Genomic DNA, 26,889 nt, shown 5'->3' with positions numbered 1-26,889 from the left:
ATCAACCTCTATTAGGATTGCTAGCTAAGCCTATCAGTGAGCTGTCTCCTAGGTTAGCTCAAATGCGGTTGGAAATACTGACCTATCTAGTTACACTAGAGCTCAAGTACACACCAGGCAAAGACATGACAGTAGCTGATTTGCTATCTCGCACGTGCCCACAAGGCATTGATGCATATGATGATTTAGGTGCGGACCCATTGTTACAAGTGTGCCAGGTGATAATTAGCAGCGATGATGCAATGAGGAAATACACTGGGGCTACTCAGTGCGACAATGAGCTTTCTGTAGTGCTCAAATACATTAGACAAGGGTGGCCAAATGCTCGTAAATCTTGTTCCAGTCTGGCGCTTCCGTATTACAATTATAGATATGAGCTGTCAGAGGTAAATGGCTTGGTAATGTATGGTTCAAGAGTTGTCATTCCTGCATCCCTTAGAACTGAAGTGTTGCAAAAATTGCATGCGTCTCATCAGGGGATAACCAAGATGTTGCAGAGGGCACAGGGTAGTGTTTTTTGGCCGGGTTTGAGAAAACATGTGGAGGATAAGTGTATGTCGTGTGATGCTTGTTTGCGCACTGCTAGAGAAAGTAAGAAAGAACCACTGATTCCAATGGAAATACCACAATACCCATTCCAAGCGCTGGGTGTTGATTTGTTCCATGTAAATGGAAATAGTTACCTTATGGCAGTAGACTACTTGACTAAATGGCCCATTGTTAAGGCCCTGAGACAGGCAACATCTAGTAGGTGTGTGATACAGGCTTTGAGAGAGATTTTCGCTGATTGGGGTACTCCAGAGAAATTGATAAGTGATAACGCCAGTCAGTTTACATGCTTAGAGTTCCAACAGTTTTGCTCACAATATTGTGTAATGCACAGGACCAGCTCTCCCTTACATGCATCTGGTAATGGCCAAGTTGAGCGCACTATAGGTACAATCAAGGCAATGATGAAAAAGTGCATGAGTGCAGGTGACAATTGGGTCGATGGGTTGCTGGCTATTAGGAACACTCCCATAGCAAATGGCTTGCGATCACCCGCTCAGTATTTGCAAGGTAGGGTGCTACGGGATAAAATACCAGTTGCTGCTAAACAATATGCAGTGCAGCCATATGACTTAATGAAGCTACGAGAGCAGTTGGGTGAGCAAAAAGAGCGAGACAAGTTTTACTTTGACAGTCGGGCTGGAAACGAAAAGATGCAGTTGAACAAGGGGCAAGATTGCTATTTTAAAATGGCCAATGGACCGTGGGTTAGAGGAAAAGTAGGTAGTCAGGTAAGCGAGCGTTCATATCTGGTCAGAAAGGCATGTGGGACAGAGTATAGGAGAAATCGAAAAGATATTCGTAAAGCTGGAAAGGTAAGTGAGAGTGATGTGTTTAGTGATGCAGGTGAGGTAAATCTGGATGGTGAGGAGGTAAGTGCTAAAGAGATGCCAGCAGTGGTACCACCAGAAAATATAGCTGCCCGAGATCCCCCTCGTTCTCCGCGACCGCAACGTGAACATAGGCTGCCATCCAAATATAAGGATACAATTGTTTACTTCAAATAGCTGGTACTTGCTCTGAAAAATGCAGTGATTCATGAAAAATCCTGCACAATTTCATGTGACATTTTCAAATTATGATATTACTTGTCTAGCTACATATGCATGAAGTTTTATGTCATATATATTATACTTGCTTAGCATATTTTATGGCTAATATGGCTTATTGCTACTATGCATGGAGTTTGCTATCATATATTATATCTGTAGTAGGGTAGATCGCAAGCAGCATGAACAAGTTCATGTGTTATTTTAGCTTCATTTTATCTTTAGCTTACAGACACCATTGCTTAGATATTGTTTGGATTGGGTGGATATTGCTTTTGAATTTTCTCACAACGCAACCAACCACAAGTCTTATTTTGGTAAAAAAAGGAGATGTCATAATATGATGTCAGCTAACATTGTTTAGCTATGGTCATTTGGTGGGTTAACTATGGTCATTAGTTGTGGTGTATCACATCCTATTTCATCATGTTGTTTTTATCATCCTATGTGAAATGTGTCCTCAGTTAATATCCCAATGTTGTCAAGAATAGTCTACTTGTATTCATTCAATATATACCGTACTCAAGCATAATACATTGAGTTTTTATATACGCATCAATTTGACACTTAGGTACAGGTGATAGTAGAGATACGACGCTAGCATAAACTAGACTATTTGAATTGTGAATGGAGCTTATTTATATATATAGTTTTTTATTCTTATATATATATAAACAGTATAAAGAATAGTTTGCATTTGGCTTTTAGCTACAGTCGGTTTCAAGGATGCTTTCTTGCCTCTTATCAAGCTCTACTATATTTACTACAGCATTATATACTTATGCAGTATAATATATATATTAAAATGTATATGTTTGATATGTTTTACATTGATAGTTTTACAAGATTTTAATGTTAATTTATGTTTAAAATATGTATACGATTATTTATGGTTATATGTATGCTGAATAGTCATTTCCTTTATCGATGTATTTATATCTCACAAGGCACCTAATGAAAATAGCAACCATATTCTTTTTGTAGCTTGTAAGCTCAGCTCACAAGTTGATAAAGATTGCCTACATGTCAGCCAGCTCTATTCAGGATGACCAGCCTCCATTTACTCAGTCCTCTACAAGTTGGGTGCCCATAGACAAGCCCTACACAACGGACCCAGATATCATAGAGCAAATGACAGATGAGTATGTCGGCTGCCTCTGCCAGGGTTCCAACTCATGCAATGACTCTTCTTCCTGTCTCTGTTTAAAACTCAGCCAAGGTTCCAACTTTTACTCTGGCAAACTTGTGGCTCCACCTAACCTACACGGATACCAGAAGCCAGTTTTGGAATGTCACAGCAACTGCGCATGCTCTAACCAGTTTTGTGGAAACCAGGTGCTAGGCCGAGGGCCTTTACCCTGCCTTACTATATATGAGACTGTTTCTAAAGGGCAGGCTCTCAAGACTGACAGAGATATTATACAGAATACATTTGTGTGTGAATACATAGGGGAGCTCATACAGAGCCAGGAGGCTAAAAAGAGACTTGCTTACTGTAGGACTCCGAACTATCTACTCTGTGTTCAGGAGCGATTCTCTACCAACCAGACAAATACCTATATCGATGCCAGACACTATGGCAACTTATCTCGTTTTATTAATCACTCATGTGAGCCTAATCTGGTGAGTGTTGTCATGCGCTCAGGCTGTAATCTACCGAGGATAGGTCTCTTCGCTGCCAGGAATATAGCTGCCGAAGAAGAGCTGACCTTCAGTTACGGAAGCAGCGAGAGTGCTTTATCAAAGACTCGCTGCCTCTGTGGCTCCTCATCTTGTACTGGCTTCTTGCCTTTTGATGGTGTATCTGACTAGGCGGTGCTTCGTATGATAAGTTCCGCCTACTTGTTAAATTAGGGTTGGATTTCAGGTTAGTAGTAGACAACTCCTAACAACCACTTGTACATTCTTTTAATTAGATTATGAAATGTTTTATAATTTTCGTTAAAATTTGCTCGATAATAGCCATCATACTAAAATATACTGTTGCTTCTTCAATATGTCTTAAAGCTTGATTCCATACATTCTGCAGGTTTTGGTGATAAAAGGAAATTGTAATTCCATATCATTTTTTTTTACTTTTGCATTTCTTTTAAAAATAAGGTTATAGTAGCATATCTTTTAACAGTCAAAACAAGTCGGTTAGTACTAGTTTTAAGTCAAGTTCAGTGACTCGTTACATAACTGGTCTTAGAAATTATTTAAAAATCTCTTTTCATATATTTAAGATTTTTACAACTCATTAGTAATTTTTCAATTCAGAGTCCTCTATATATATAAATCTTAAAATTTGTGTGTGTGTGCATGCGTGTGTGCGTGCGTGTGTGTGTGTGCGCGTGTGTGTGCGTGCGTGTGTGTGCGTGCGTGTGTGTGCGTGCGTGCGTGTGTGTGTGCGCGTGTGTGTGCGCGCGTGTGTGTGTGTGCGTGTGTGTGTGCGTGTGTGTGCGTGCGTGTGTGTGTGCGCGTGTGTGTGCGCGTGCGTGTGTGTTTGTGCATGCGTGTGTGATTTGGGTAGTCCAGCTATCAGATATGCTTCTGCGATGGCCAAGCATCGCATAAGATTTTATCTCAGAATCTCCCATTCCCCAGACGATATGCTAAACCATTGAGCTACACGAGATTGATGGATTTATTGGGCGATACATGTCACTATGTGGGTGAAAGTACGCATACCGTTATGCGTTATCGCGCAACATCATTTTATGCTTGATCTCATGGCTTTTATTAGTAAGTTTAGCAATATGGATACTAAATCGCTCAAATTATCCATTGGCAATATGCCAAGCTAATGGCAAGTGGCAGGCAACTACATGACCTGCCGCTGTTTTTAATACCCGTGCAATGCCTTGCATTCCACTAGTATTTAAATATATTTGAATATAAAATTAGTTATTTTCTTGTTTCGGTCTTTAACACAAGAACTACTTACCTCATGAAGGTCTACTTACACTGACTTCCAATAGATTAGATTTAGGCGGTGTTGTTAATTGAGGCTATTGAACTTGGCATCATGTAAAATACTCATTTACCGTATCTTTTCTTTCTGCTGCGATTCACATAATTCATTTACACACTGCCAGGGTTTATCCATCCACCATCTTGGCCAGTGTTATTTGAGGTTTGTTGGCAAAACAAATAAATGTCTAATAGCTTTCATGATTGCCTTGTGTATCACCATGGCTTCTTTTCATGCCTTATTAAAGTTTTGGTATTAGAGACCGCCTGAGAGAAGCTGCTGGTACAATTTGGCAATTGTGGAGTTATCTTCACATGACAGTGTCATGAGTTGGTTGAGCGTTGAAGGTAGTGCAGTCATAGTTTTGCTTCACGCTATTACTCAAGGACATCAACCATTTTCAAACCATACTCATTAAGTTAGTCAAATCTCACTGTAAGTTATATTTACCAATAATACTTGAATCAAATATTTGTAATAGTAACCAGTTTCATAATTCATATTAGCAGCACTGCATCAAGTAGCTGTAGAAGGCAGAGGGTAAGTTAAAGCAAGCAGCTTGTGTGTTTGCACTGTTTTAGTTTTAGATTTTTTTAAGTGTTTTAATAAATGGTTAATAATAATAATGGTTTGCATCTGCATCATTTTGTCAAAAAAACAGGAGTTGTCACATTTCTGCAGAAACACTTGAAAAGCTTCATACATTCAATATACATGTATTCAAGGAACAGCAAACTTAACAAGCCAGAGATATGCATGCATAGATGGATTGATGAAACAAGTTTGCTAGCTTCTTCCCTGAAAAAACACGCCAATCAATATAAAAAGCTAAAAAAGAAGATAAATGAAAGAATTTAAAATTTAACACAAAAGGTCAAGTAAAATCAATTTGTTTGTTAAAAGCTTTAGAACTTTTTTCATTTTGCTGAGTCGAAGGTGCTTTTGCTGCCACAACGTGGTTCTGTTGCAATTCTGTTCTGTTTTGCAAATCTGAGCACCTGTGATTGGCCCCAATATTTGTTTCAGCTAACTAATATCTGTTAGTTATTAGTTTAGCTGTGACATGCGCCTTAACATAAGGTAAAGGGTTTGATGATTTTAGACCAATTATATGACCATTCAGGTAAATACTGTAAAAATAATTCTTTAAAACTACATGAGCCTAAGTCCTATGGATGCTGAGCTACTCACTGAAAGACCTTCCTCTTGGCATTTTACACGTTAAAAATTGATTAGCACCTGTTCTTATCAGATTTGTGACTTTGATGTATTTGCAAGAATACATTTGTAGGATGCATTTGCACGCATCATCTGATATGTAGGTAAGGCTTTGTCTACAAATAGTTTTTCAGCTAAAAGAGAATTGAAATGCCAAATGTCCTAAGAAGCCATTGCAGGAGGCCAAACTTATTTCCTGACTTGTGTGAATATATTTTTCTTATGTTAAGTTTTAAAACGTGCAGCTATGCGTAATGGGTCAGTTCAATTTTAAACAAGATAAACTTGCTATTGAACTATTTTAAGAATTCACTTTTTAGCCTGTACAACCAAATGCAAGCAAGATTTTACACTGAGGAGGGCTGTTACTTCGGTTATAGCGTCATGCTTTGGTATATTCATGAATTAATTAGGGGCAGTGATTCCTTATTTGGAGCTGCTGTCGACTCACCGATGAGGCAGCCTCGGTATATCTGATATCTCATCAGTCATTCCAGCGCTAGAGTAATTATGCTAACTAATTGCTAGTAGAGCTTGTGCGCTATTATTGGACTGGAGATGCTTCACTATCGCCTTCATTCAAGCTACGCTTTGTTATGCTCCAGTATTATTGACTCACTCATCATTCACTAGCATCGTACCTCTATACATACTCTTCTTTTTTGTTTGATCAGCTGCTAGTTGTAATCTCGTGTTAGCATTTGAGTCTGATTATAGCCAAGGACTACACCGCTGCTCGTCTGTTTGCTTCATAATATCACAAGTCGACGGGAAGGTAGAAGAAGCCTTTGTCTCATCAAACGACAATCAGCTAGAGTTCCTAAACGTTAAATAATTACTTATTGTATTTGGGCCTGTCGGGAGGCAGAGGTCACTCATGCTGCCTATGCTCGACCTGCTGGCTGATTGTCACACTGAGTGCTTCTAAAGTTTTTGAGGATATTACGCCGCTCTTGACAGAAACTCTGCTGTAGATATGTCAGTCAAGGTTGTGCGGCAAAGCAAGTTTCGGCATGTCTTCGGAACGGCCGGAAAGAAAGATCAATGGTATGATGGAATGAAGATAACGAAAAGCAACTGGGAAGGTTCCACGTACTGCGCAGTCAACCCTAAATTTGTTGCTCTCATAGTTGAATCTGCGGGTGGAGGAGCGTTCCTTACAATACCAATATCTAAGGTACTAAAGCTAGTCACTAATGACAACATTGTATCTGAGGATCTGCTGCTTGCTGCTCTCCTCTTGTGACCCCTGATAATACAATGCCTTAACCAATGCCAATGCACTGCCATCAAATCCTTGGTTTCGCTTTATCAAATTTAATACCATCTCTTCAGCACCTTCATATGGGTAAGCTCTATGGATGGCTCTATAGCAAAAATTGAACAAGACTAAAATGAAGAATAAGATATTTGCTTAGAAAGCTTTGCAAAGTGTTGTTCTTAAGACATGAATGGTTATCAGCGAAAATTGTTCAAACATCCATCTCTTTGCAAACAGTGTTGGATTTTAGGTGCATCGCTAAGACTAGCATGTTGCCCCGAAGCGATCAAGTTAGGCTAAGGCAGGCTTCTTAGTCGCTGTCCATAAGCCTTACCTCATTCTTTGATCGTAGGTAGGGCGAGTAGAAAGGGACTCTCCTGTGGTAGGAGGACACAAAGCGGATGTATTGGATATCAAATGGTGTCCTCACCACGACGATGTCATTGCTAGCTCAAGTGAAGATTGTACAGGTTTGGAGTAAGCCTGTTCACTGTTAAGCAAAGCTGAGAAAGATAGATTGAAGCAGACATATGTGCCACCATTGTCTACACAGACAAACACTAGTAGATAGTTTATATATCAATGCACTCTCTCTCTATGTCTATTTACTTATCAGTAAGCACTAGGATGAATTAAGATAATCACTTTTTGTTATTGCTACCACACGGCTATCACTCTACTACTGTTTTAGCTATTGCCATTCATAGTAAGTAGACTTCCTACTGTACAGGAGTGCAATAGAACTTTATAAAGACCTGTCGCGTAGCTTTGGTGCCAGAAATTGTTCCGCTGTTTATATAGTTTTTTTTGTTCTGTTACAGTAAAAATCTGGCAAATACCAGAGGAAGGTCTAAAGAAAAGCCTGGAAGTGCCTATAGTCGACTTGGTATATCATCAAAGACGCGTTGGCCTCATAGAGTGGCACCCAACAGCTAGTAACATACTGCTGTCTAGTGGTGAGTGACTCATTCAACTCTCCTAGCATAGCACAACCTCACTTGACTAATGTTTACCTAATGCGAACTTTGTCGCAGGAGCGGATCACAAGCTCTGTCTGTGGGATGTTGGGTCTGGCGAAGTGCTTTCGGAGTTGTCCTTACCTGAGGTCCTTTTCAGCCTCTCATTCAATTTTAATGGTTCTAAAATAGTGTCGACTTGTAAAGACAAGAAGATTCGAATACATGATGCTCGGAGTTTGAAAGTTGCTAAGGTATTTGTTCAAAAAAGATTATTGCGTTCTGTCTGAATGGTCCTTAAATACTTTTTAAAGATATTCCACGAATTGTCTCACTTGGTCACCAGTTATCTAGTTATTAATAACAGTATTCAAAGCGAATGAATAGCTAACAATGTTTCAACGAAGGATACAATTTATTTTGGGACGGTAGCAAATGACTCCAATTAATTTCAATTTTGTTGTTTGTCGTTACAATAGGAAGAAAAGGCATATGCTGGAGCTAAGGCTGCTCAGGCTGTATTTCTTAAGGACGATAGGATATTCTCTACTGGCTTTTCGAAGATGAGTGATCGACAATATAGCTTGTGGGCAGCGGTGAGTTGATAGCCTTAATATGACACCTGCTTAGCACATCGCCGTACACTGCACAAGTCTTATTTTAGCCAAACAGATCTACTCACTAGGAGTTCTATCATTCTTTCTATTAATTCTGTGCTTATTATACTAAGGGTGGGTTCAGACGCACTACACAGAGAATATTTACACAGTGTAGCACTATAATCTCTAGTTGACAAGTAGCCATTTGTTGCTAGGAAGGAGCAAACAGTATAGGAGGAGGAGAAGGATCTCTCACCACTGAAGATATTGACACAAGCAACGGAGTTATGTACATATTTTATGACCCGGACACGAGCGTAGTCTACCTCGCTGGCAAGGTAAACTATCACTAACTTCTCTTCGCTTCGACCACTCTTCATCAGTTGTTCTTCCAATTTAAATTGTTTTTGTTTATTTTAGGGTGATTCAGTCATTCGGTATTTTGAAGTGGTGGATGAAGCCCCGCATGTCTACTGGTTGTCCAACTACTCGTCTAGTGTGCCGCAGAGAGGCATCGGTTTTATGGCTAAGAGAGGCCTAAATGTGAACAACTGTGAGATTAGTAGGTGAGTTTTTGGGGTTTTACTTTGTCAATAGTTTTAGTTAACTAGAGACTTGTCTCCGAGTGCCATAATCATAGCCACACTTTCTAGTACATCCATGTAGTGTTTTAGCTTTAGGATGGAGCGGGATGCTGTACTGAAATAAAATTAGCTTTTTGTCAACAGTCCTATTGTAAGCTGTTTTATTAAGAAGATTTTTGTGACCTGTACAAATTAGAGATATAGTACAACAAATGGTGAATGTGACAAACAGCAAGAAAATATAAAATATGAATACAAAACAACCATTTGCTTACAATTAATGATGGAAGCAGTAACTTCCCTCTAGCTATTTATAGAACGTCCTGAAAGCGTCGCTTCTCTGAAATATAACTATACATATACATGTATATTAACTGAATGCCCACCATTGCATTAGTAATAAAATAATCACCCAATGAATTTGAGTAACTTACTTCCTGAGCGTATAGTCTAAATCTTTACTAAAACAATAGCTGTGTTTGAAGCCAGCTTAATAATCCGTTCTGTGTAACGATCAAACATGCTAGTTAATAATCGTAAGCGCTTTAATCGTGAGTATTTTAACCGATGTAATGAATGTCATCCCGATTATTCATCGCTACAGTAAATTAAAGGAGTCAGTTAAACGATCGTAGTGTAGTAATTTACGTCGCAGGTCTTCAGGTTCAGAAATCAAATCTTCTGCGAAGCGGGTTTTCGTTGCTAGATTTCAATCGCTCAACTGGACACATGAACAGACGGAAAACAAAAGACAAACAAAAGACCAACTCTGAGATTTATATAGATAGACAGTCAGTTGACGATTGCAAGCATTATCTCTGATGGTGTCCATAAGCTTCCTCACCAGTTTGTTAAGCAAACGCATTGTTTTTGTATCCTGTCTTCCATTAGCTTTCTCAATGTAGCTTGGCTTTTACATCAACCTATGTTGTTGAAGCTCATTGTTTTTTAGCTATTATATGAAATACTGTCACCAAGATTAAATGCATAATTGGTAATTAAAACCTCTTTGTATTAATGACAATTGACAATATAAAATTAGTTCATATGTATTATTTACATCCTAAAACAGACACCGTGGCTCATGGTGTGGTGTTTCGCAATAAACTCGCCTTTTTTAATAACCACTATGAGTTTCGAATGTTCAATACTAGTAGATTATCATATCAATTCTTATATTATCATCTCTCTCGTTGCATCTGTAATACTTGAGACCTCTATCCCTCTTGTCCAGATTTTACAAGCTTGCTCAAGGTACTGGAAACCAAGGAGGTTACTGTGAACCCATCTCATTCACAGTGCCCAGAAAGTCAGAACTGTATCAGGATGACCTATACCCTGATACATTTAGTGGAGAACCTTCCGTTACCTCTGATGAGTGGTTCACAGAAAAACAGGATGCTGATCCACTGTTGGTGGGTGCGAGTCATAGCTGTGTCATAACTCGGTTCTGCCCTCTGTATTGGCACAATCTAATAACTCATGTTACTCTCTTTATTGCAGATGTCTATGAAGGATCTGTTCAGTGAGGGTGGTAAACAGAAGGCAAAGGTTCGGGCTTCTATCTTAACAGCTGGTAAGAAAAAGCCGTCTTCCCAGCCAAATTCTGCACAAACCAATGGATCATCTGCTCCGCCCACATCAGCAGCTAGTGCCTCCAATGTGAGTTCTATTCTATGAAGTGTTAATTCATTGGTCAAACCAATATATTTATATACAGCAAATTCACTGGTTTAAGGATTAAAATTAGTCCAGTGTTAGGATTAAACATATCAGGATTAAGGCTGGCTGGTAAGGGAACATCTGTTATACAAAAGATATAGATGATGGTTAAGAAAGTTATTGTAAGATCTTAGCAAAAAAGAAACAAAGGCCAAGGCCACTTTGAACCTACTTACACTTTCATAAGCTTCATAAGCTTGCTCATGTTATTCAAATATAATAGCTATTAATAAAAATGACTCTCACTGCCAGTGAGCAAAAGAGGGTTCACTATTCACAAGAGCACTTGAGTGAGCAATGCATCGAGTCTAATGCCACTCAAGTGGTAAGCGAATTGTTTTCTCCTGCTGTTTTCTATCACTAATGTGGTTAGCTAGTTTTATAGCAATAGATAACTGGTGGCTTTGTTATCTCATGACCACTTTTGGTGTTGTCTGTTCTTTGTAAGTATTGCATAGGCATACGAGTTGTGTATATCGAGTAGATAACTCCGTACATTGTCCATTGGGCGGTTGGGGTTGTGGTTCACACTGGCATGAAGCTAAAGGGAAATGTTTCAGATAGTCTGTCAAATTATTGGTGAGCATGTCATCTTTTTCAATATTTATAAAATTTTATACGAATCTAGTTTTTTGGTAAATTTTTTAATATAACATTAATAGAAATGTTCTCACAAAAAATGAAATCTCTGCTAAACCAACTCTTGCCACAATTCTCTCATTTGTAAGTATAGCTTTAAAAAAGAAGAAACTATGATGCTATAATGTACTTTGAGAAAAAATACAGAAAAACCTCCTGTCATTGTTTTAACATGTCATTAACAGTGTCTTCAGGTTTATGACAGCTAATGACAGGTGAGCTAATCTTTCATATAAAGTTTTCAGTCTGTTAGAGGGTTGTTTCTACTGCTCAGGATGTCAGTTTAACTTTAGGTTGTTGTAATGGCATGAAAGTATCATCTAGCTCTAATTGCTCTTTTGCAAATCTAAAACTCATTGATGAAAACACAAACTTCAATTTCATATAGATTGGAAACTGGCTGCAATCTGTCTGTGGAGATAGGGCAATAGCTGTAGTGTGGTGATAGGGCGATAGCTGTAATGTGGTGATTATCACAGATGGAGTCAGTATAACACCTGATTCGTTGTTTACATCTAAAAAATTGCTGGCCAGTTTGAAACTACAAAATCGTTAATTATAAAATCCTAATGCTACTTTTTATTAAGTAAACTAAAAATAGCGATAACTGAATTTGCCCTTTTTCTGAACTTAAGAACAATTTGACTTTGGCACTAAATGGCACTAAACTAAATGAACATTTGCAGAAGGTACCGTAGAAATAAACAAGATGGCTGTTTGCCACAGCAGTTAGATGCTGACTTGTGTTTCATCACTTAGGATTCCTCAGAGCTGCTGAGTGAAATTAAAAGACTCAAAATCATAGTGATGGGCCATGAGAAACGAATCGCGCTATTGGAGGCAAAGCAGGGCACAGACAAATCAGAGAGCTCTGCTGTAGCAGTATGATCTCCATATTGCGCAAGTGGGTTGTATGGCGCTGGTTGAGGTTGCTCCGCTCCCCTCCCTTTCTTTTGAGCCATTGGATAGCTTCAATTAGAACATGCCACAAAGCATGACTGGCTTCTAGAATGAAATGCATAACACAGTAGATGCTAGTGCATCAACTTGTGATTCTATTTTTAGCTGCAGCATGAAATATACACTGTATGAACAGTAATATCCCCCATGCTTGCTAACAGTTTCTAAGGGACACATAACTCCAATCATACATGTAATCGATTCTCCTTATGGCATGCTTCTCATTGCTTATCAGGCTGAATTGAGCTTTTCTATAGGTCTAGGCTGCATGCACGAGCTGCCCGAAATCTCTTCTGTTGTGATCCTGCTTGTGGCATGCGGTGGTGGTACAATCTCCCAAGCCTAATTTTATTGGATCATATGTATACTAACTCTATCTGATTTTTTGGCAATTTCTTAAGACAATCTTACTTACAACATCAAAGTTTTCACACACGACATTGCCATTCCCACCTAGTTAGAACATTTTCACCTGTTCCTCTTCTCACTCACCTCTACTTACTAGATAGTAACAAATGTCACAAAGAGTGATTCAGAATTTTTAAGTGAAAGTTTGGTGTTGTTGCCAAAGCTCTTCATCAGACTTGTCCTATCACAACCAGAATCAAAACTTGATTCATAAAACACTCATTTCCTTAGGTTTTCAACTATGCGTTATGCAGCACTGATTGTCATCCTCTGTTGATAGGCTGCACTAAACGGGAGTATACAAAATCTCCAGTCAATGATATCCAACCTGAAAACCTTGCTGCGCGGATATTCCGATAGAATAACCTCTCTAGAAGAAAGAATCTTAGAAATCGAATTCGCAGTGTGACAGTAGCACTTCTTACTGAACACGAAGATTGGACACTCTGAAAAATGATCGCTCTATACAGTGAATACTTCCTGATGTGAGACACGCCATCTGACAGTCACATCGAATGTAAGAGAATCTCAGAACCGTATTTTGGATGTATTGTCACGCATTTCAAACTACAACTTTGTACACCATCCAGATCAAATGGTTGGTAGATAGCTCTCTTGATTTAGAAGTATATTTTTTTAAAGTTAACATATTTTTTGTAGAAAATGGAAATGGATTGTAGTTAAGATACCTCAATTATGATTTCAATTTTTATACAGCTCTCATGTTGGACTAGCATCTCATGTTGGACTAGCATCTCATGTTGGACTAGCATCTCTAGTTTGTTCGAGACTAATTTATTTATCTCTCAACCACAACAACAAAATAATATTTGCAAGCTGTGTCAAGCTTTATGTACATCGGAGCTAGCAAATACAGAAAAGCTCACAGTAAACAAGGATTCAGCACTTTCAACACTCCCATGCATCTACATTGTACGTCATCTTCGGAAGCTATTAGCCTGAACATACCGCTCTGTTGTTACTTCAATGGCTGTTCACTCAACAGACTCAAACAGAGCAATTAGTACAGAATTACCTACTAGCATCAACTAATCAGTAGACATACTCTGTCAATGATAACTAATTTCCTGGAATGTTAGCTTTTATGATTTCCATGTCTGACTTACACGGGTAACAGGAAACCAGAAGCATGAAGAGAATTTGTAACACTCTTATCCCTGATGTACGCGTATATGCTCAAATCTTCTACACATTCAAGCCTTGGTAACTACAAGTGTACGAATTATAGTAATGTAAAGTATGCTGTCCTTTCACTAGATGCCCAAAGGATATCAACATTAAAGGTTCACAACTGGAGATGTTCTTTTAGAGAACCTTTACTTGAGCAGCATTTAAAAAAGGGCGCCTGAAATTCATACTTCACTTTTGATAACGGTGAAACAGCTTATCCTCTGACAGCATAAAACTGACACATAAACACACTAAGAATTTTTACAAAAACAAGTGCCTACTTCTAACCTCCAAAACTTCTCTAGAATACATACACATAGAAGAATTATATGAACGGTATTGTCACCTTATATAAGTCATATATCCAAGTCACTCAATGCCTCATATATAGGTAAGTCATTAGAAAATGTGCGAAAAGCAGTGGCCTGCCTATTGGTATGCTGAGTTAGCAGTGTGCCTTGATAACCAAGATATCTCTACACCTTTCTGTGATCTTCCAGCAAACTCATGGAAACTTCAACAGGCAAAAGCTCTAACAGGCTATCAGCATATGTGTCTGTATATTAGCCACACTACAAGCGAACCAGCGCCGCTGCAACCACATATAGATCAACTATGGTCTTCATCCGCTACTTCTATATATCCTTAATTGTTTATATGTCAGCACTTCCTGTGGCTTCTGTTCCTGATATCCTCTTATATAATGTCCACTCTTTCCTGCTCTTCTTCAATTTTATATCTAATTGATCAACCAGCCAACTGCAATGCAAAATAAAACCATGAGAAAGGATTAACTATAGAGTGAATGGAAACTAACTGTGATTTCACCATAACATAAAGAAATATGTATTTATTAAGGTACGGCGACTTAACTTTCTTCATAGAATCTTCATTGCAACCTATTCTAACTCAATATGAAACTTAGAATGTTTGCTTTTATATACGGCATTGTTTATGTGTTGAGTGATGGTAGCTCTTGTAAATTTAATATGTTATAAAACTTAATGTGATGATAGACAATCCATAACATGCAAGTAGAAAAACCCAACATTTGACTGACAAGAAACAGTAAAATTCAACAATGTGTGAAATTGACCTTCTAGGCGTATACAGTCAAACTTATGATAGCCTTAGCACACTAATTTAACATCAAAATCTTGTTAGATTTTGATGTTAAATTTTGAGCACATATGCGAGTCTGTAACCGATGCAAGTTATAGGATACGAAGCTTCAAGTTTCTCCAAGCATCAGAGCTTTTAAGTTAAAGTGAAAAGATTGAGGGTGAAAATTAAACAAAAGGCACAGAAAAAATTTAATATGTATGATTTATTATATATATATAATTACGTTCCTCTTTCTATGCTATAGCTGAGAATATAAACCTCTTTATCGATTATCAGTTGTTGGCTTTTTACATACACTTTACATAATGCATTCGTCTCGTTGTTACGTGGAATTTAATGAAGTAATTATCATAAATTTCCTAAATGTAAAACAAATTAAGTGAATTACATTTTATTCTTATTTGAACACTCGATCCAACATAAAACGGTTAGACATACAAAGTCAGTCTATGAACAAACTGAAATCACATGTAGACAGTATGTGGAGGTTTGACTGCGGTGGATCCAAGCCTATTTACCTACTACTAGACCTCGAAGCTGACACATGCACCGTCCCCTTGTCTTTCCGACCTCTCACTGGCAGGTCCAAGTTAACTCTATCTTTGAGAATTTTTGTGCGTGAAGTGATGCCTCGTTGGACCCAGAGAATTTGCCAAGGCTCTCCCAAAAAGTCATCAAGAGCTTTATATTCCCGGATAAGTTTGACAGCTTCAGTATAATACTGCTGCTTTTCTAACTTGTCTACAGATAATAATGATAAGTACACATAATGAGAACTTGAGGAGTGAAAGTGGTTTCCAGCAGCAGGTTTATCCCCTACCTATCAAAGTATACTTGCATAGTTGATTGACTTCAGATCGTAACACCAAGTCCAGTGGAAATAATTTCACGTTTAAACATACTGTGTCGAAGGCCAACAAACCGTTAAGTATTTCAAAACATGGATATAAATACACCACTCATACTGAATGTAACTTGTAACAACACTTAGCTTAAGATTGTTTAGAATTCACAATGCTCTAATAGAATGCTATTCTATAATAAGCACTGAAGAACCGAGGCAAATAGCTGACAATGTAGAAGAACTTCCTTTAGTTTCCCCAGGAATCGTCACTGAATGATATTTTTGTAGGGTGCTATTATTTGGAGCAGTACAAAGTTAGAATTTGGATCTAAAGTCTTTAACGCTGCAAATCGATTTTTTGATAGACAATGTAAAATTTTGCTGACTACTTGTCGCTATTTACGTAAAATACTTCACAATTCTAAAGTACAAGTACGGCAAATGTAAAAATTGCAAAGACCAGACACAAAATCATAAATTATAAATAAAGTTAGGTTAAATTATACCTAGTGTAAGTTACACCTTGTATTTTAAGCACTCAACCTACCCAGTCTACCACTAACTCACATATCGATGAGCCTACACTTCTGCTCACCAGTCTCGGATGTAAGGTTTATTACTGATCATTACTTTGTTTTGTAGTTTTTACATATAATTTAGATTTTTATTTGATTGTTTCACATAGTTCTATAAAATGCATCTGTATTTCAATGCTATATATCATTACTTGGAGTATTCATTGTTGATTTTAGGCTCTGCAAAAGATCGAACCAAGTACAATATATACTTTTACATGACAATCTGCTCCAACATACAATGGCTTAAATTTCTGGAGCAAATGTTGGAGCGGTCATATGTCAATGTTTGAGTATAATACATTACATCATTAGTAATAATGTACAGCTGCTGGCTGACTAATGTACTTTTATCATGTTCCTAACCACATGAATACAGTAAAATATAAGCGATTATCTGATAGATTGAATTATTAGATAGATAACTCCAAGTTTACGAATACACATCATTCAATGATGAATACCTTTGGATATTCCTCTAGGCAGACATGTCCAGGATATACAGAGGGAGTTCTAGAGGCCCTTAGATACATTAGCTCTCAGCACAGCTTTATTTCTTACTATCTAGTACGCATTATATTATAATGTTTGACTAGACCACTCTAGAACATTACTATATTATATATTAATATACTATTATATTATGTTCGACTAAAGCACTCTAGAATATTATTATTTTGTGTATCAACTAAGCCGGCGTTGCACGAGTGTTAAAAATCAGCTTATAAACAGTGATAGGTAATGTAGTTACCTGCCACTTGGCATAAGCCTGGCACATTGCCAATGGCTAATTTGAGTAAGCTTACTAATAAAAGCAGTGAGAGCAAGCATAAAATTATGTTGCAACGTAACGGAGAGCGGTAGAGTATTTTCACCCACATAGCGACATATATCGCACAATGAATCTATTAATCTCGTGTACATAGCTTAATTGGTAAGTTATTTGCTTGGCAAATGGGAGGTTCCGTGATCAAATCTTATGCGATATAGATTCTTCATTGTAAGATTTTAATAGCTATAGCTGGACAAACCGAACTTCACACAGACTAACTTTGAGATTTATAGATATTATATTATGTTCAACTAAAAAACTTTAGAATATTATTATATATTAATATGCTACTACGAGCGGAATGCCCGACATTGCACTGGTATTAAAAATCAGCGTATGAACAGTGACAGGTAATGTAGTTGCCTGCCACTTGCCATTAGCCTGGCATATTACCAATGGCTAATTTGAGTAAGCTAACATTGATAAACTTACTAATAAGAGCCGTGAGCACAAGCATACAAAATTTACATTGCGACGTAATGGAAAGCGGTATGCGTATTTCACCCACATAGTGGCATATATCTCCCTATGAACCCATCAATCTCATGTAGCTCAATTGTTTAGCATATTGTCTGGGGAATGGGAGGTTCTGAGATCAAATCTTTTGCAATACGGATTCTTCATTCCAAGATTTTAATAGGTATGGTTAAACAAATCCAATCACACACGCACACACACACACACAAAGCATTCTAGAATATTGCTATATTTATACACTACTATATTATAATGTTCGATTAAAGCACTCTAGAATGGTGTGCACATGAGTAAAGTTTTACGTTAATGCTTACATTGAATGGTAGCTTTGCCAACAGCAGCTCCTACAGGTATAATAGTTCCAGCAATACACAGTTTCCATATAGAGCCATTCTCAACTAGCTTTCTGAATGTTGTTGACATCTAGCCTCTCAGTCATGTAGGACCTGTTCTATAAACAGAAGTTATATATTCGATGTAGCTGAGCAGAAGACCTACATATCATACTAAAAAGATATGGTATATTGTAAACATTATGTTTCAAGCATACTATTCACAAACAAACTACTATATCAAAGAAATGACTTTTTAATTTTACAACAAGTAGCTTGTTGGAAAAAAATGAAGCACATTAAAAACAAAAACAAGATTGACATAACCATTGACCATGAAAGTGCCTTGAGATGTTCGAATCGACGTTAACACGTTATATAGCAGCTATTAATGTCAGCCTATCCGTTTTTCTGCACACAAAATCAAGGTTGCGTCTGAAGTGAGCACTTTTCTAAAGTATTATTTAACATGTTTTACGTGCACTTACCACGAATTAATATATATGTTGCACCGTAAACTTTTCTTATTACATGAATTACTGATTCACGCCATAAAACCGGTAAAAGCTATACAAAACTACTAGCACGCGCATACAGGTTCGGATCTTACCAAATGCATCTATATACATACGTCCTTCAACTTGTTTCTCCCATTTTCACACAGACAATAAATCTACCGCGTCCACCTATGTTGTTGTTAACTTTTTCTATAAACGATCTACAGCTATCGAGATTACTGGCTAGAATTATGGACGGTTGGGCGACAGTCAATAGGGCGACAGACACTTAGGCGACACTTTCGGTTCGAAAGGCGACAACTTCAGACGGAAAGGCGACACAGCGGACAAACAGGCGACAATTCTGGACATTGAGGCGACAATTCTGAGGGCAGGATTAATTCAAAATATTAAGTCCTGCTATGGCCTGTTATGTTGTTGTGAATTAGTAGTGAACACTAACAAGACACCAACTTTATTGATGCCCAGATCGGAAATCTTGCATTAGCATACTTTTTACGCATTGCTCCACCTTACTTCCTTGGCATCTATTACCTGCTTATATCCTCATTAATGCCATTAATCTGATTACACTATTCTTTTGCACACAGTAGAATTTCATATTGTATTAATGAATGTACCAAATATTTATTTAATTGAGATAGTTGTTATTTAAAAAAACTGCTGAGATTAATCTGTCTTTGATCGCCCAACTATTCTTCTGTTCATCCTTTTCTACAAATTTAACTTTAGAGTCTGTCAACACGCTCAGAAGTCATTTAGCCAGTCACTATTTTCTTTTTCACTTCCTTCCTTGAATGCTTGGAAAAACTGGCAAGATGCTTATCAGTATGGCAAGAGTCTGAGATTCCTTACCGCCTAATTTATGACATCATAGAGGTACCAACTTTTTCAACCCCTTTGAAGCGATGCATTCTTGAGTCACTAGCATACCGCTGTTGATGAGTCATTATACTACCTTTGGCTCCTGTATCATGTATTAGGACCCTCAGTAGTAGATCTCAAATTAATGTATATTCTTGTTCTGATCGCAGTATGAAAATAAATACATACATATGGGTTTAGCTTTATACATTTTAATAAATTTGCTTTTTGGTACATTTATACAAATATTAAAGCTGATTTTTATCATATATAACTTTTAAAAATACGTATATCAATAGTTTGCAGCATTAATTTTTTTTACAATGACTTTATTCTGATTGATACTATGTAGATAAACCCATCTAGCGATAGAACTTCTCTTTCCTATCTAGAATGACGAGATCAGGTTCACGGTTATAAACTGGCAACTGAATATTACTTTCTACTAATTCTAAAACTTACATGAGAAGATAATTTGAATTACAGGAGTATAATTGTACACAGTGACTCGCAGGTGCTCGAATGCACTTGCTCTTCCAATCATACACAAAAAGAATTGCAGGAAATTCCCTACACCACTATTTAATAAAGTTGTTATTAAAGTTCAAGCCAATGGCTGTCTATGTAATATCTTCCCATCTTTTCTGAAGTCTGTCTTTTGTTAAAACAGTCGCATATAAAAAAGATTCATAGTGCGTGTTAAAATGCAAAATATAGTATATGATGTGGTACATGGCAGCATTAACCTGCAACTGAGTATATATCACAAAGGTCTTTGAGGTGTTGATCACTCCTCATTGTCTCAAACTACAGGTTGTGTGTGCCATCGGGATCTGTGACAAGGGTAATTCGGTCAAATATCTCAAGTGACTCTAGGGTAACATGGCATCAGGACCAGTTGATTTCTATGCTTTGAAGTAGATCATTTCTCCATAAGCTTTCTGTGATGCTGTTTAGTCTTCTTGCAACAAGCTGCAGAAGTTAGTAAAATATGGATATATCTTAGACACCTATGTCAGAAAAAGCCTTCACTCTTCATACTCAAATAAAATCTCAACAAAAATAGATCCGTGTGAACCGCAATTTAGCCTATTGAGTCTGCATTATAATGACATTGAATTATTATCATAATTGTAAAGAAACAAGGATAAGGAAATCATTATTTCCACAAGTAAATGAGAAATTACAATAATAGGGAATTGTCTTTTCATCTCACACCAAGAGCAAACTCTTCTCCCAGCTACGGTGAATTTTGACGATCGAAACCATAAAACTATTTCTTTTCGAGGTAAGATAACTCTAAGGTTTCAACAATCAGAGAAGGGATAACTCTAAAGTTTCAATAATCAGAGACAAGATTGTCGACAATTCAGCCGAGAACGTGACTTTTTGAAAAATTTTGAACAAACATGCTGATACAAAAACAAGTTTTGGTGTTTTAATTGAATAAGCTAGATGCATTTTTAGAAAAAATACCTCAATATTTTGTTAATTGTCTGGGCTAGCATAATTAGAGAAATCCCAATCCCACCAATGGCGTTTAAAAATACATGTTGCAATTTCGATTTATAAAACAGTCTGTAAAAAACAATAACACTTTCAAGGCTACGTTTCAAAAATATACGTAAGCATAGCACACAACGACAGCATCTCATAGTTTGTCAGTACATTACCTTGCCTTCAACCAAACAGCAAACCAATTTGTCGCCTTTTAGTCTAGAATTGTCGCCGGTTTGTCTGCCGTGTCGCCTTTCCGTCTGAAGTTGTCGCCTTTCGAACCGAAAGTGTCGCCTAAGTGTCTGTCGCCCTAATGACTGTCGCCCAAAAGTCCAGTTACCTACTGGCTATTTAGTCGTTTGAAACGATTCAGTCTATTTGAAGCTGTTTGATTCGGCGATAATTGATTTAAATGCTAGCGGTTCCATTAAGTTTCGTTACGGTTTCCAAGCAACCAGTTACATTTCTAGCTTCACTGACTGAACCTTTACATTCGTATCGCTTTTACATAAACCTAATATATTTTATTTCAGTAAAAACAGAAAGAGAAATTAAACAGTGTCCTATATGGCTCATATAACAGCCAAAAAATACCAGGCAAAGCTTGCTGATGATTTGTGCAGAAAGACACATTGTAAGTAGCAAATCGATTCGTGGCTTTGTTTACTACCAATTTTGTTATGAACACATTTTGCTGACACTTTCCTAATAGCTGAGACAGATTTGGACTTTTATTGGCGACAAAACCTGATTAAATTAAATTATTTTAAATAGGTTTTTGCATAATGATTGCACCTGTTCTAAACTTGAACAGTACAGCTTGCTAACTAGTATTCATAGAATTTGGGCTTTAATAGTAAATTAACTTAAATTCGACAGACCAAACAACAAGGCTCAACAAAAATAATTAACAAATGTGAAACTACAAACGTAAAAAATTTAAATAAAAAATTACTTTAAGTGTTTAGTGCTCAAAAAATTGTCAACAAAATTATAATAATCTATAATCAATGATGCAAAAGGTAATTGTTTAAACGTCCTTGATTAGGTTTGAGCTTTTTGATGCTGAAAAATGAGCTTGATGATATTATACATCGAGTTGAAGCATCAAAAATAAAAGTAATGATGTTTGGTGGTATTAATAGTTTAGGTCATTATGGAATAACAAATATACAGAAGTTAATTAAACCAAATTTTTTAAGAGTAGCATAATGGGCGTATGTGAAAATTTGTGCAAAAGTTGTAGTTGTGTTGTCTGTCATAAACAGTAAAACAGAGTTATTAAACTTTTAAAAATAGTTACTATTTTTAATAATTTATGCTTCATATGGTAACTGATAGCAGAAATAAAGGAATAGTAGCACAAATATATGGATTACTTTGAGTACTATGTACTACACGCACTCGTTGAATTGTCTCCAAGTGCTTGTTACTAGGTTATTGTCAATTCTGGGTTCAATCACAATTACATGTACTTAATTTTTGTAAATTATCTATTTATTAAAGAAGCTTTGCAAATGCCATTAAATTTATTACGTCAATATTATCTGACTTGTACTATATTAATTGTACAACATTAGCCAACGTTATTTAGAGTTTATATTGAATTCTGAAAACTGTCAAGCAAAGCAGCTTGAGAGACTACAAAAGACAAGTACTGACTTACCTAAAACTTGATTTTGTTACAGAATATCAAAATACAAAAACTGCGCAATTAGTATTAGTAAAATAGCACTTTGAAGAAAGTAGACTAAAACATAAATTTAAAACAGTTTTTTACAAATTTACTAATAGATCAATAAGGTTTGAATAGGATACCCATGTGTTATCATCAAACATAAGCAAATATTTTACAAAGTTGCAAATTGTTAGTAAATTCTACTTCAAGTGATTTTAGTACCAGAGCAAAAGAAGTGTTGTAGGAGTGTAAGAGAAATGATTCAAATTACTGAGGAAAAACATGCCAGAGATGATTGCTAGTTGTGATGTAAGCACATACTTAAATAATATGAACTTCATTTGCTCTAGTTTTAATTCTGAATTCAGAGAGCTAAAACTTGATGGCAGAAAACCATAAATACTGCAAATAGATATCATTTTATTATAGAAATAATATATATAATGAAATTTCAATGGCTGACAGTTTTCTAAACTGGTAGATAGCTATTGCATATGGCTATGCTATCAGCCATTCTTTTTAGTCTGCATGAACTGAATATGTTTCTACGACTTAAATATAAAATTGTTTGATTTTAGTTTTTAAATAAAGATTTAAGATTTTTTTTCGTATTCATTTGATGATAAATTTATTACTTTTTAATCCACTAAAACAGACCTTGCAAAACATTCTATTAGCAAATGAAATTAGCAGAAAGTGCATGACTGTCTATTTTTTTTGCAGTCTCTAAGCCAGAGGTAGAATCTCTCCTGCGTATGTTTAAAAAGTACATCCCCGGCAGTGCCAACCAACCCCACACACATCACAACTCTCGAATGGACAGGACCAAGTTCCGGGATGTTTTACACAACAGCTTTGATATGACAGATGACATGCTTATGGATAGAAGTAAGTTTTCACTTTTTATGTCTCTTAGTCCACTTGTCACTGTTTCTATAGCAAAACCAGTTGGAGTTATTGGGCCTTGAAGCCTGCAGTAGCGACCTTGCTAAAACTAGCCATGTCTGATAAACAGACCTCAAATAACTTGTGTCTTGACTTTAAAAATCTACTTGCCTTGTTTGATTCAGGTTTGTATGAACTTTTTAGCAATATCCATGTACTATATGAACCTTTTATGTATGGATGCCTTAATCAATCTCAATCCTGGAAGGCATCAGTTTGGTAAATAAGTAACTGTAGAGAGTAATCTAGGGAAACACACTAACCGTGCTACACAACTTGTGTTTAACCTAAATAGTGAGTAATACTTCATTTTATTCTACTTTGCTACAGACACATAAATACAAAGAATACTGTTTTTTTGCTTAACTTGACCAGTTTGAAGGCTGTATGTCAGCTGGTTAAGCTCTGTCTAGTGGTGTACAAAAAACTATAAACATGTGGTTTCGCAACCACCTCAAAATACTTGTCAGTCGCTGACAGGTATGTATTGAGCTATACTGTATACTGAGGCAACACTGATTGCATTAGTAGATAGGTCAGCATTAAGCCATCTCTCTTTTATTCCTTCTTATTATCTCAAGTTTTTCTTACGTTTCAAATAAAGCAGTTCAATTTTCTATAATCAATCAAAGATAAATCAGTAAGCGCTTGTGATTGTTGTGTATATGTGTTCATGATAACACTTGCTCACAGCTTAGTTAATAAAAATATTTACCAAACAGCTTGTTGATGTAGTTTACAGGGCCTTTGACACAGACAGTGATGGATTTGTAAACATGGAAGAGTGGGTGCAGGGACTATCTGTATTCCTGCGCGGCACATTGGACCAGCAAACACAATGTATGTGTTTACTTTGGTAATGTCACTGAATGAAAATCATCTGCATTATTTTTGTTTTATCTTTCATATGATAGCTGTTGAATTTTTATTTCAGTCTGTTTTGCGGTGTTTGATCTCAACCAGGATGGATTTATTTCAAGAGATGAAATGTTTCAGCTTCTGAAGAATTCTCTTATCAAGGTAGGAGTTGTTTTCTGCCGATATACAATTTTAGTGTAACAACATTTTTAAAGTTCTTTAGAGATTTTGAGCTTGAAATCTGCGTAGAACTTTTGTAAAGAATAGACAAACATTAAAGCAAATTTTATTGTAAAAGATTTTCTCAAATTTGTGTTACCTGATTTTGGTTAAGTTTTGCCTTGGTTTGCTTTCACGAATGCTCTGGTTTTAGCAACCAACAGAGGAGGATCCTGATGAGGGAATCAAAGACCTGGTGGAGATTACCCTCAAAAAGATGGTAAGTTATTCGAACTATCTAAATACTGTTCAAATACTGTTCAAATACTGTTCAAATACTGTTCAAATACTGTTCAAATATTGTTCGAATACTGCTCAAATACTGTTCAACTACTGTTTGAATACTGTTCAAATACTGTTCAAATACTGTTCGAATACTGTTTGAATACTGTTCAAATACTGTTCAAATACTGTTCGAATACTGCTCAAATACTGTTCAACTACTGTTGGAATAGATTCAATCATCAAACGGCTTGTGGGTCATATAATAGCTTGTATGTAACAACCCTAGGATCTCGATCACGATGGCAGACTTTCATACCAAGATTATATGGAAGCTGTTAAAAATGAACCACTACTGCTAGAAGCCTTTGGTCCATGCCTTCCGAGCTCATGGGTGAGTAGTCAATGCTTCATCAATGCATTACAAGTGAGCTGGTCCTCAGAAGGTTTTTGAACACTTTTTGTCTGGTAGAGAAATTCTCATTCACTCACTTCCTGTGCAGCAAGCAATAACTGTTTCCCGTTCATGTATCTCTTTCGTTTTTTAATATTTATCTCTGCTGCTCTCACTCTCGACCTATTTATCTATCCATCTATCTATCTGAGACACAAGCTAGTTTGCCTCATCACCTGTCAGATGGCTAACTTTTATTTTGAGTTTTACAAGTGTTGCCCAGCCATACTTCTCCAGAGTAAGTGTTGGGTATAAGATGTTAGGATAATAACTGCTTAAGACATCATTGTTACTAAATCATCGTACACAGGTTTCACTTTTTATTATTTACTATAAACCAACTTGAACTCTCTGTCTCACTAAACTAATAAGCTTTTAGTATAATTACCAGAGTGTAATATTTTTTACCCCATTTCTGACCACATCAACAGACTAACTATATCATTATACGCTGGCTGCCTACTCGGGTTAACTAGCTGTATATAGCTAATGCCCCAAATGATTTTCTGCAAAGATTAGTGCCGATAAAATCAGTAAAATACTTTAGAATTTGAGCTTTAAATTTATTTGTCAAGCATTACTTGTAGTAGTGTTTGTATATAGCTTTTTTTGTAAAATAAAGATAGGTCTCATCTTTAAAGTTTTTAAAGTTTTAAAAGCTACAGAGACTTTGTTATCACATATCTGAATGGAAACCTCAGTTAAGCTGTTAATATACCTTATTTATAATTTTCCTATGTTAATATTCTGTTAGCACATTGTCGTTATTACTCCTTTTAATGCTATGGTTTATGTTTACAGGCAAAGATAGCGTTCCTTGCCACTTTCTCTGAGGAGTGTTAAACGTTTGCCTATTCCTACATTCACCACCGCTCAGCATTCATAGAGAAATCGAGCAGACTGGGATTTATTTATGCAATGGTTGACTAGCTGATAGAATTACTATTGCTACAGCACAGCTCACTCAGGAGAGTAAACAACCATTTTTTACATCTTGTGCATACCTAATGTAGTCACACTGTTGTATGAATTGTGACAAAGATATCATTACAATATTATAAACTTATCGAGTGTTGGCATCACTATACATAAAATAATTTCTAATTATGAGCCAGCAATACAGTTATGGTCAATAAATCTTCTGCCGACTTTTTATTTATCACCAGATCTAATGCAGCAACTTTGGCAGCATCTGAAGAAAAATAGTAAATATTAATACGCTTTGTAGTACAAGTAAATGTGCGGTCATTGCTGCTAATCATATCGGCTGTATTCAATAGCTTGAACCTTAACTTAATTGGGGGATTAAATGATATGTCCTGCCTTCACCCTTCTGCGCGTGTCTATTGCCTTTTAACTA

General features: G+C 36.6%; 4 protein-coding genes across 7 annotated transcripts; 3 read left to right on the top strand and 1 right to left on the bottom strand.

Moving 5' to 3' along the window:
• Positions 1–2,582: 2,582 nt before the first annotated feature.
• On the top strand, positions 2,583–3,587 carry LOC137392035 (probable histone-lysine N-methyltransferase set-23). The gene has a single exon (XM_068078642.1). It carries the CDS (start codon positions 2,622–2,624, stop codon positions 3,408–3,410), a length of 789 nt encoding a protein of 262 aa, XP_067934743.1. The 5' UTR covers positions 2,583–2,621; the 3' UTR covers positions 3,411–3,587.
• Positions 3,588–6,355: 2,768 nt separating this feature from the next.
• LOC137392034 (coronin-1C-A-like) lies at positions 6,356–21,787 on the top strand. Of its 3 annotated transcripts, XM_068078639.1 has the most exons (11): positions 6,356–6,946; positions 7,383–7,500; positions 7,852–7,986; positions 8,065–8,240; positions 8,466–8,582; positions 8,801–8,923; positions 9,006–9,151; positions 10,404–10,584; positions 10,673–10,831; positions 12,290–12,434; positions 13,179–13,318. In XM_068078639.1, exons 1-10 carry the CDS (start codon positions 6,746–6,748, stop codon positions 12,416–12,418), a joined length of 1,485 nt encoding a protein of 494 aa, XP_067934740.1. In that variant the 5' UTR covers positions 6,356–6,745; the 3' UTR covers positions 12,419–12,434; positions 13,179–13,318. The 3 variants fall into 3 exon arrangements, with proteins under 3 accessions (XP_067934740.1, XP_067934742.1, XP_067934741.1); XM_068078641.1 differs by lacking the exons at positions 12,290–12,434; positions 13,179–13,318 and adding an exon at positions 21,687–21,787; XM_068078640.1 differs by lacking the exon at positions 12,290–12,434 and having other exon boundaries at positions 13,179–14,072.
• Positions 14,204–18,928, bottom strand: LOC137392036 (uncharacterized). 2 transcript variants are annotated; one of them, XM_068078644.1, is made up of 4 exons: positions 18,906–18,928; positions 18,257–18,393; positions 15,733–15,955; positions 14,204–14,848 (listed from the first exon to the last, which is right to left on the bottom strand). In XM_068078644.1, the coding sequence occupies exons 2-4, from the start codon at positions 18,363–18,365 to the stop codon at positions 14,743–14,745; spliced, it is 438 nt and encodes a 145-aa protein (XP_067934745.1). In that variant the 5' UTR covers positions 18,366–18,393; positions 18,906–18,928; the 3' UTR covers positions 14,204–14,742. The 2 variants fall into 2 exon arrangements, with proteins under 2 accessions (XP_067934745.1, XP_067934744.1); XM_068078643.1 differs by lacking the exon at positions 18,906–18,928 and adding an exon at positions 18,763–18,897.
• LOC137390804 (calaxin-like) lies at positions 21,721–26,372 on the top strand. The gene is made up of 7 exons (XM_068077120.1): positions 21,721–21,787; positions 23,555–23,719; positions 24,512–24,616; positions 24,711–24,796; positions 25,008–25,073; positions 25,365–25,469; positions 26,331–26,372. Exons 1-7 carry the CDS (start codon positions 21,721–21,723, stop codon positions 26,370–26,372), a joined length of 636 nt encoding a protein of 211 aa, XP_067933221.1.
• The last annotated feature ends 517 nt before the right edge of the window (positions 26,373–26,889 follow it).

Source organism: Watersipora subatra, chromosome 3 (genome assembly GCF_963576615.1).
Source record: "Watersipora subatra chromosome 3, tzWatSuba1.1, whole genome shotgun sequence".
In the NCBI taxonomy this organism is placed as follows: domain Eukaryota; kingdom Metazoa; phylum Bryozoa; class Gymnolaemata; order Cheilostomatida; family Watersiporidae; genus Watersipora; species Watersipora subatra.
This window is presented reverse-complemented; position numbering and strand designations above follow the sequence as displayed.

Coding starts and splice junctions, on each gene's coding strand:
- LOC137392035 (XM_068078642.1), top strand. CDS start 2,622: ATGTCAGCCAGCTCTATTCAGGATGACCAGCCTCCATTTACTCAGTCC.
- LOC137392034 (XM_068078640.1), top strand. CDS start 6,746: ATGTCAGTCAAGGTTGTGCGGCAAAGCAAGTTTCGGCATGTCTTCGGA. Junction 7,987..8,064: donor TAACATACTGCTGTCTAGTG/GTGAGTGACTCA, acceptor ACTTTGTCGCAG/GAGCGGATCACAAGCTCTGT. Junction 9,152..10,403: donor AACAACTGTGAGATTAGTAG/GTGAGTTTTTGG, acceptor CCTCTTGTCCAG/ATTTTACAAGCTTGCTCAAG.
- LOC137392036 (XM_068078644.1), bottom strand. CDS start 18,365: ATGTCAACAACATTCAGAAAGCTAGTTGAGAATGGCTCTATATGGAAA. Junction 15,956..18,256: donor TGGCAAAGCTACCATTCAAT/GTAAGCATTAAC, acceptor TATTATCTGTAG/ACAAGTTAGAAAAGCAGCAG. Junction 14,849..15,732: donor GCTTCGAGGTCTAGTAGTAG/GTAAATAGGCTT, acceptor TTTGCATTGCAG/TTGGCTGGTTGATCAATTAG.
- LOC137390804 (XM_068077120.1), top strand. CDS start 21,721: ATGGCTCATATAACAGCCAAAAAATACCAGGCAAAGCTTGCTGATGAT. Junction 23,720..24,511: donor TGACATGCTTATGGATAGAA/GTAAGTTTTCAC, acceptor TTGTTGATGTAG/TTTACAGGGCCTTTGACACA. Junction 25,470..26,330: donor CATGCCTTCCGAGCTCATGG/GTGAGTAGTCAA, acceptor TTATGTTTACAG/GCAAAGATAGCGTTCCTTGC.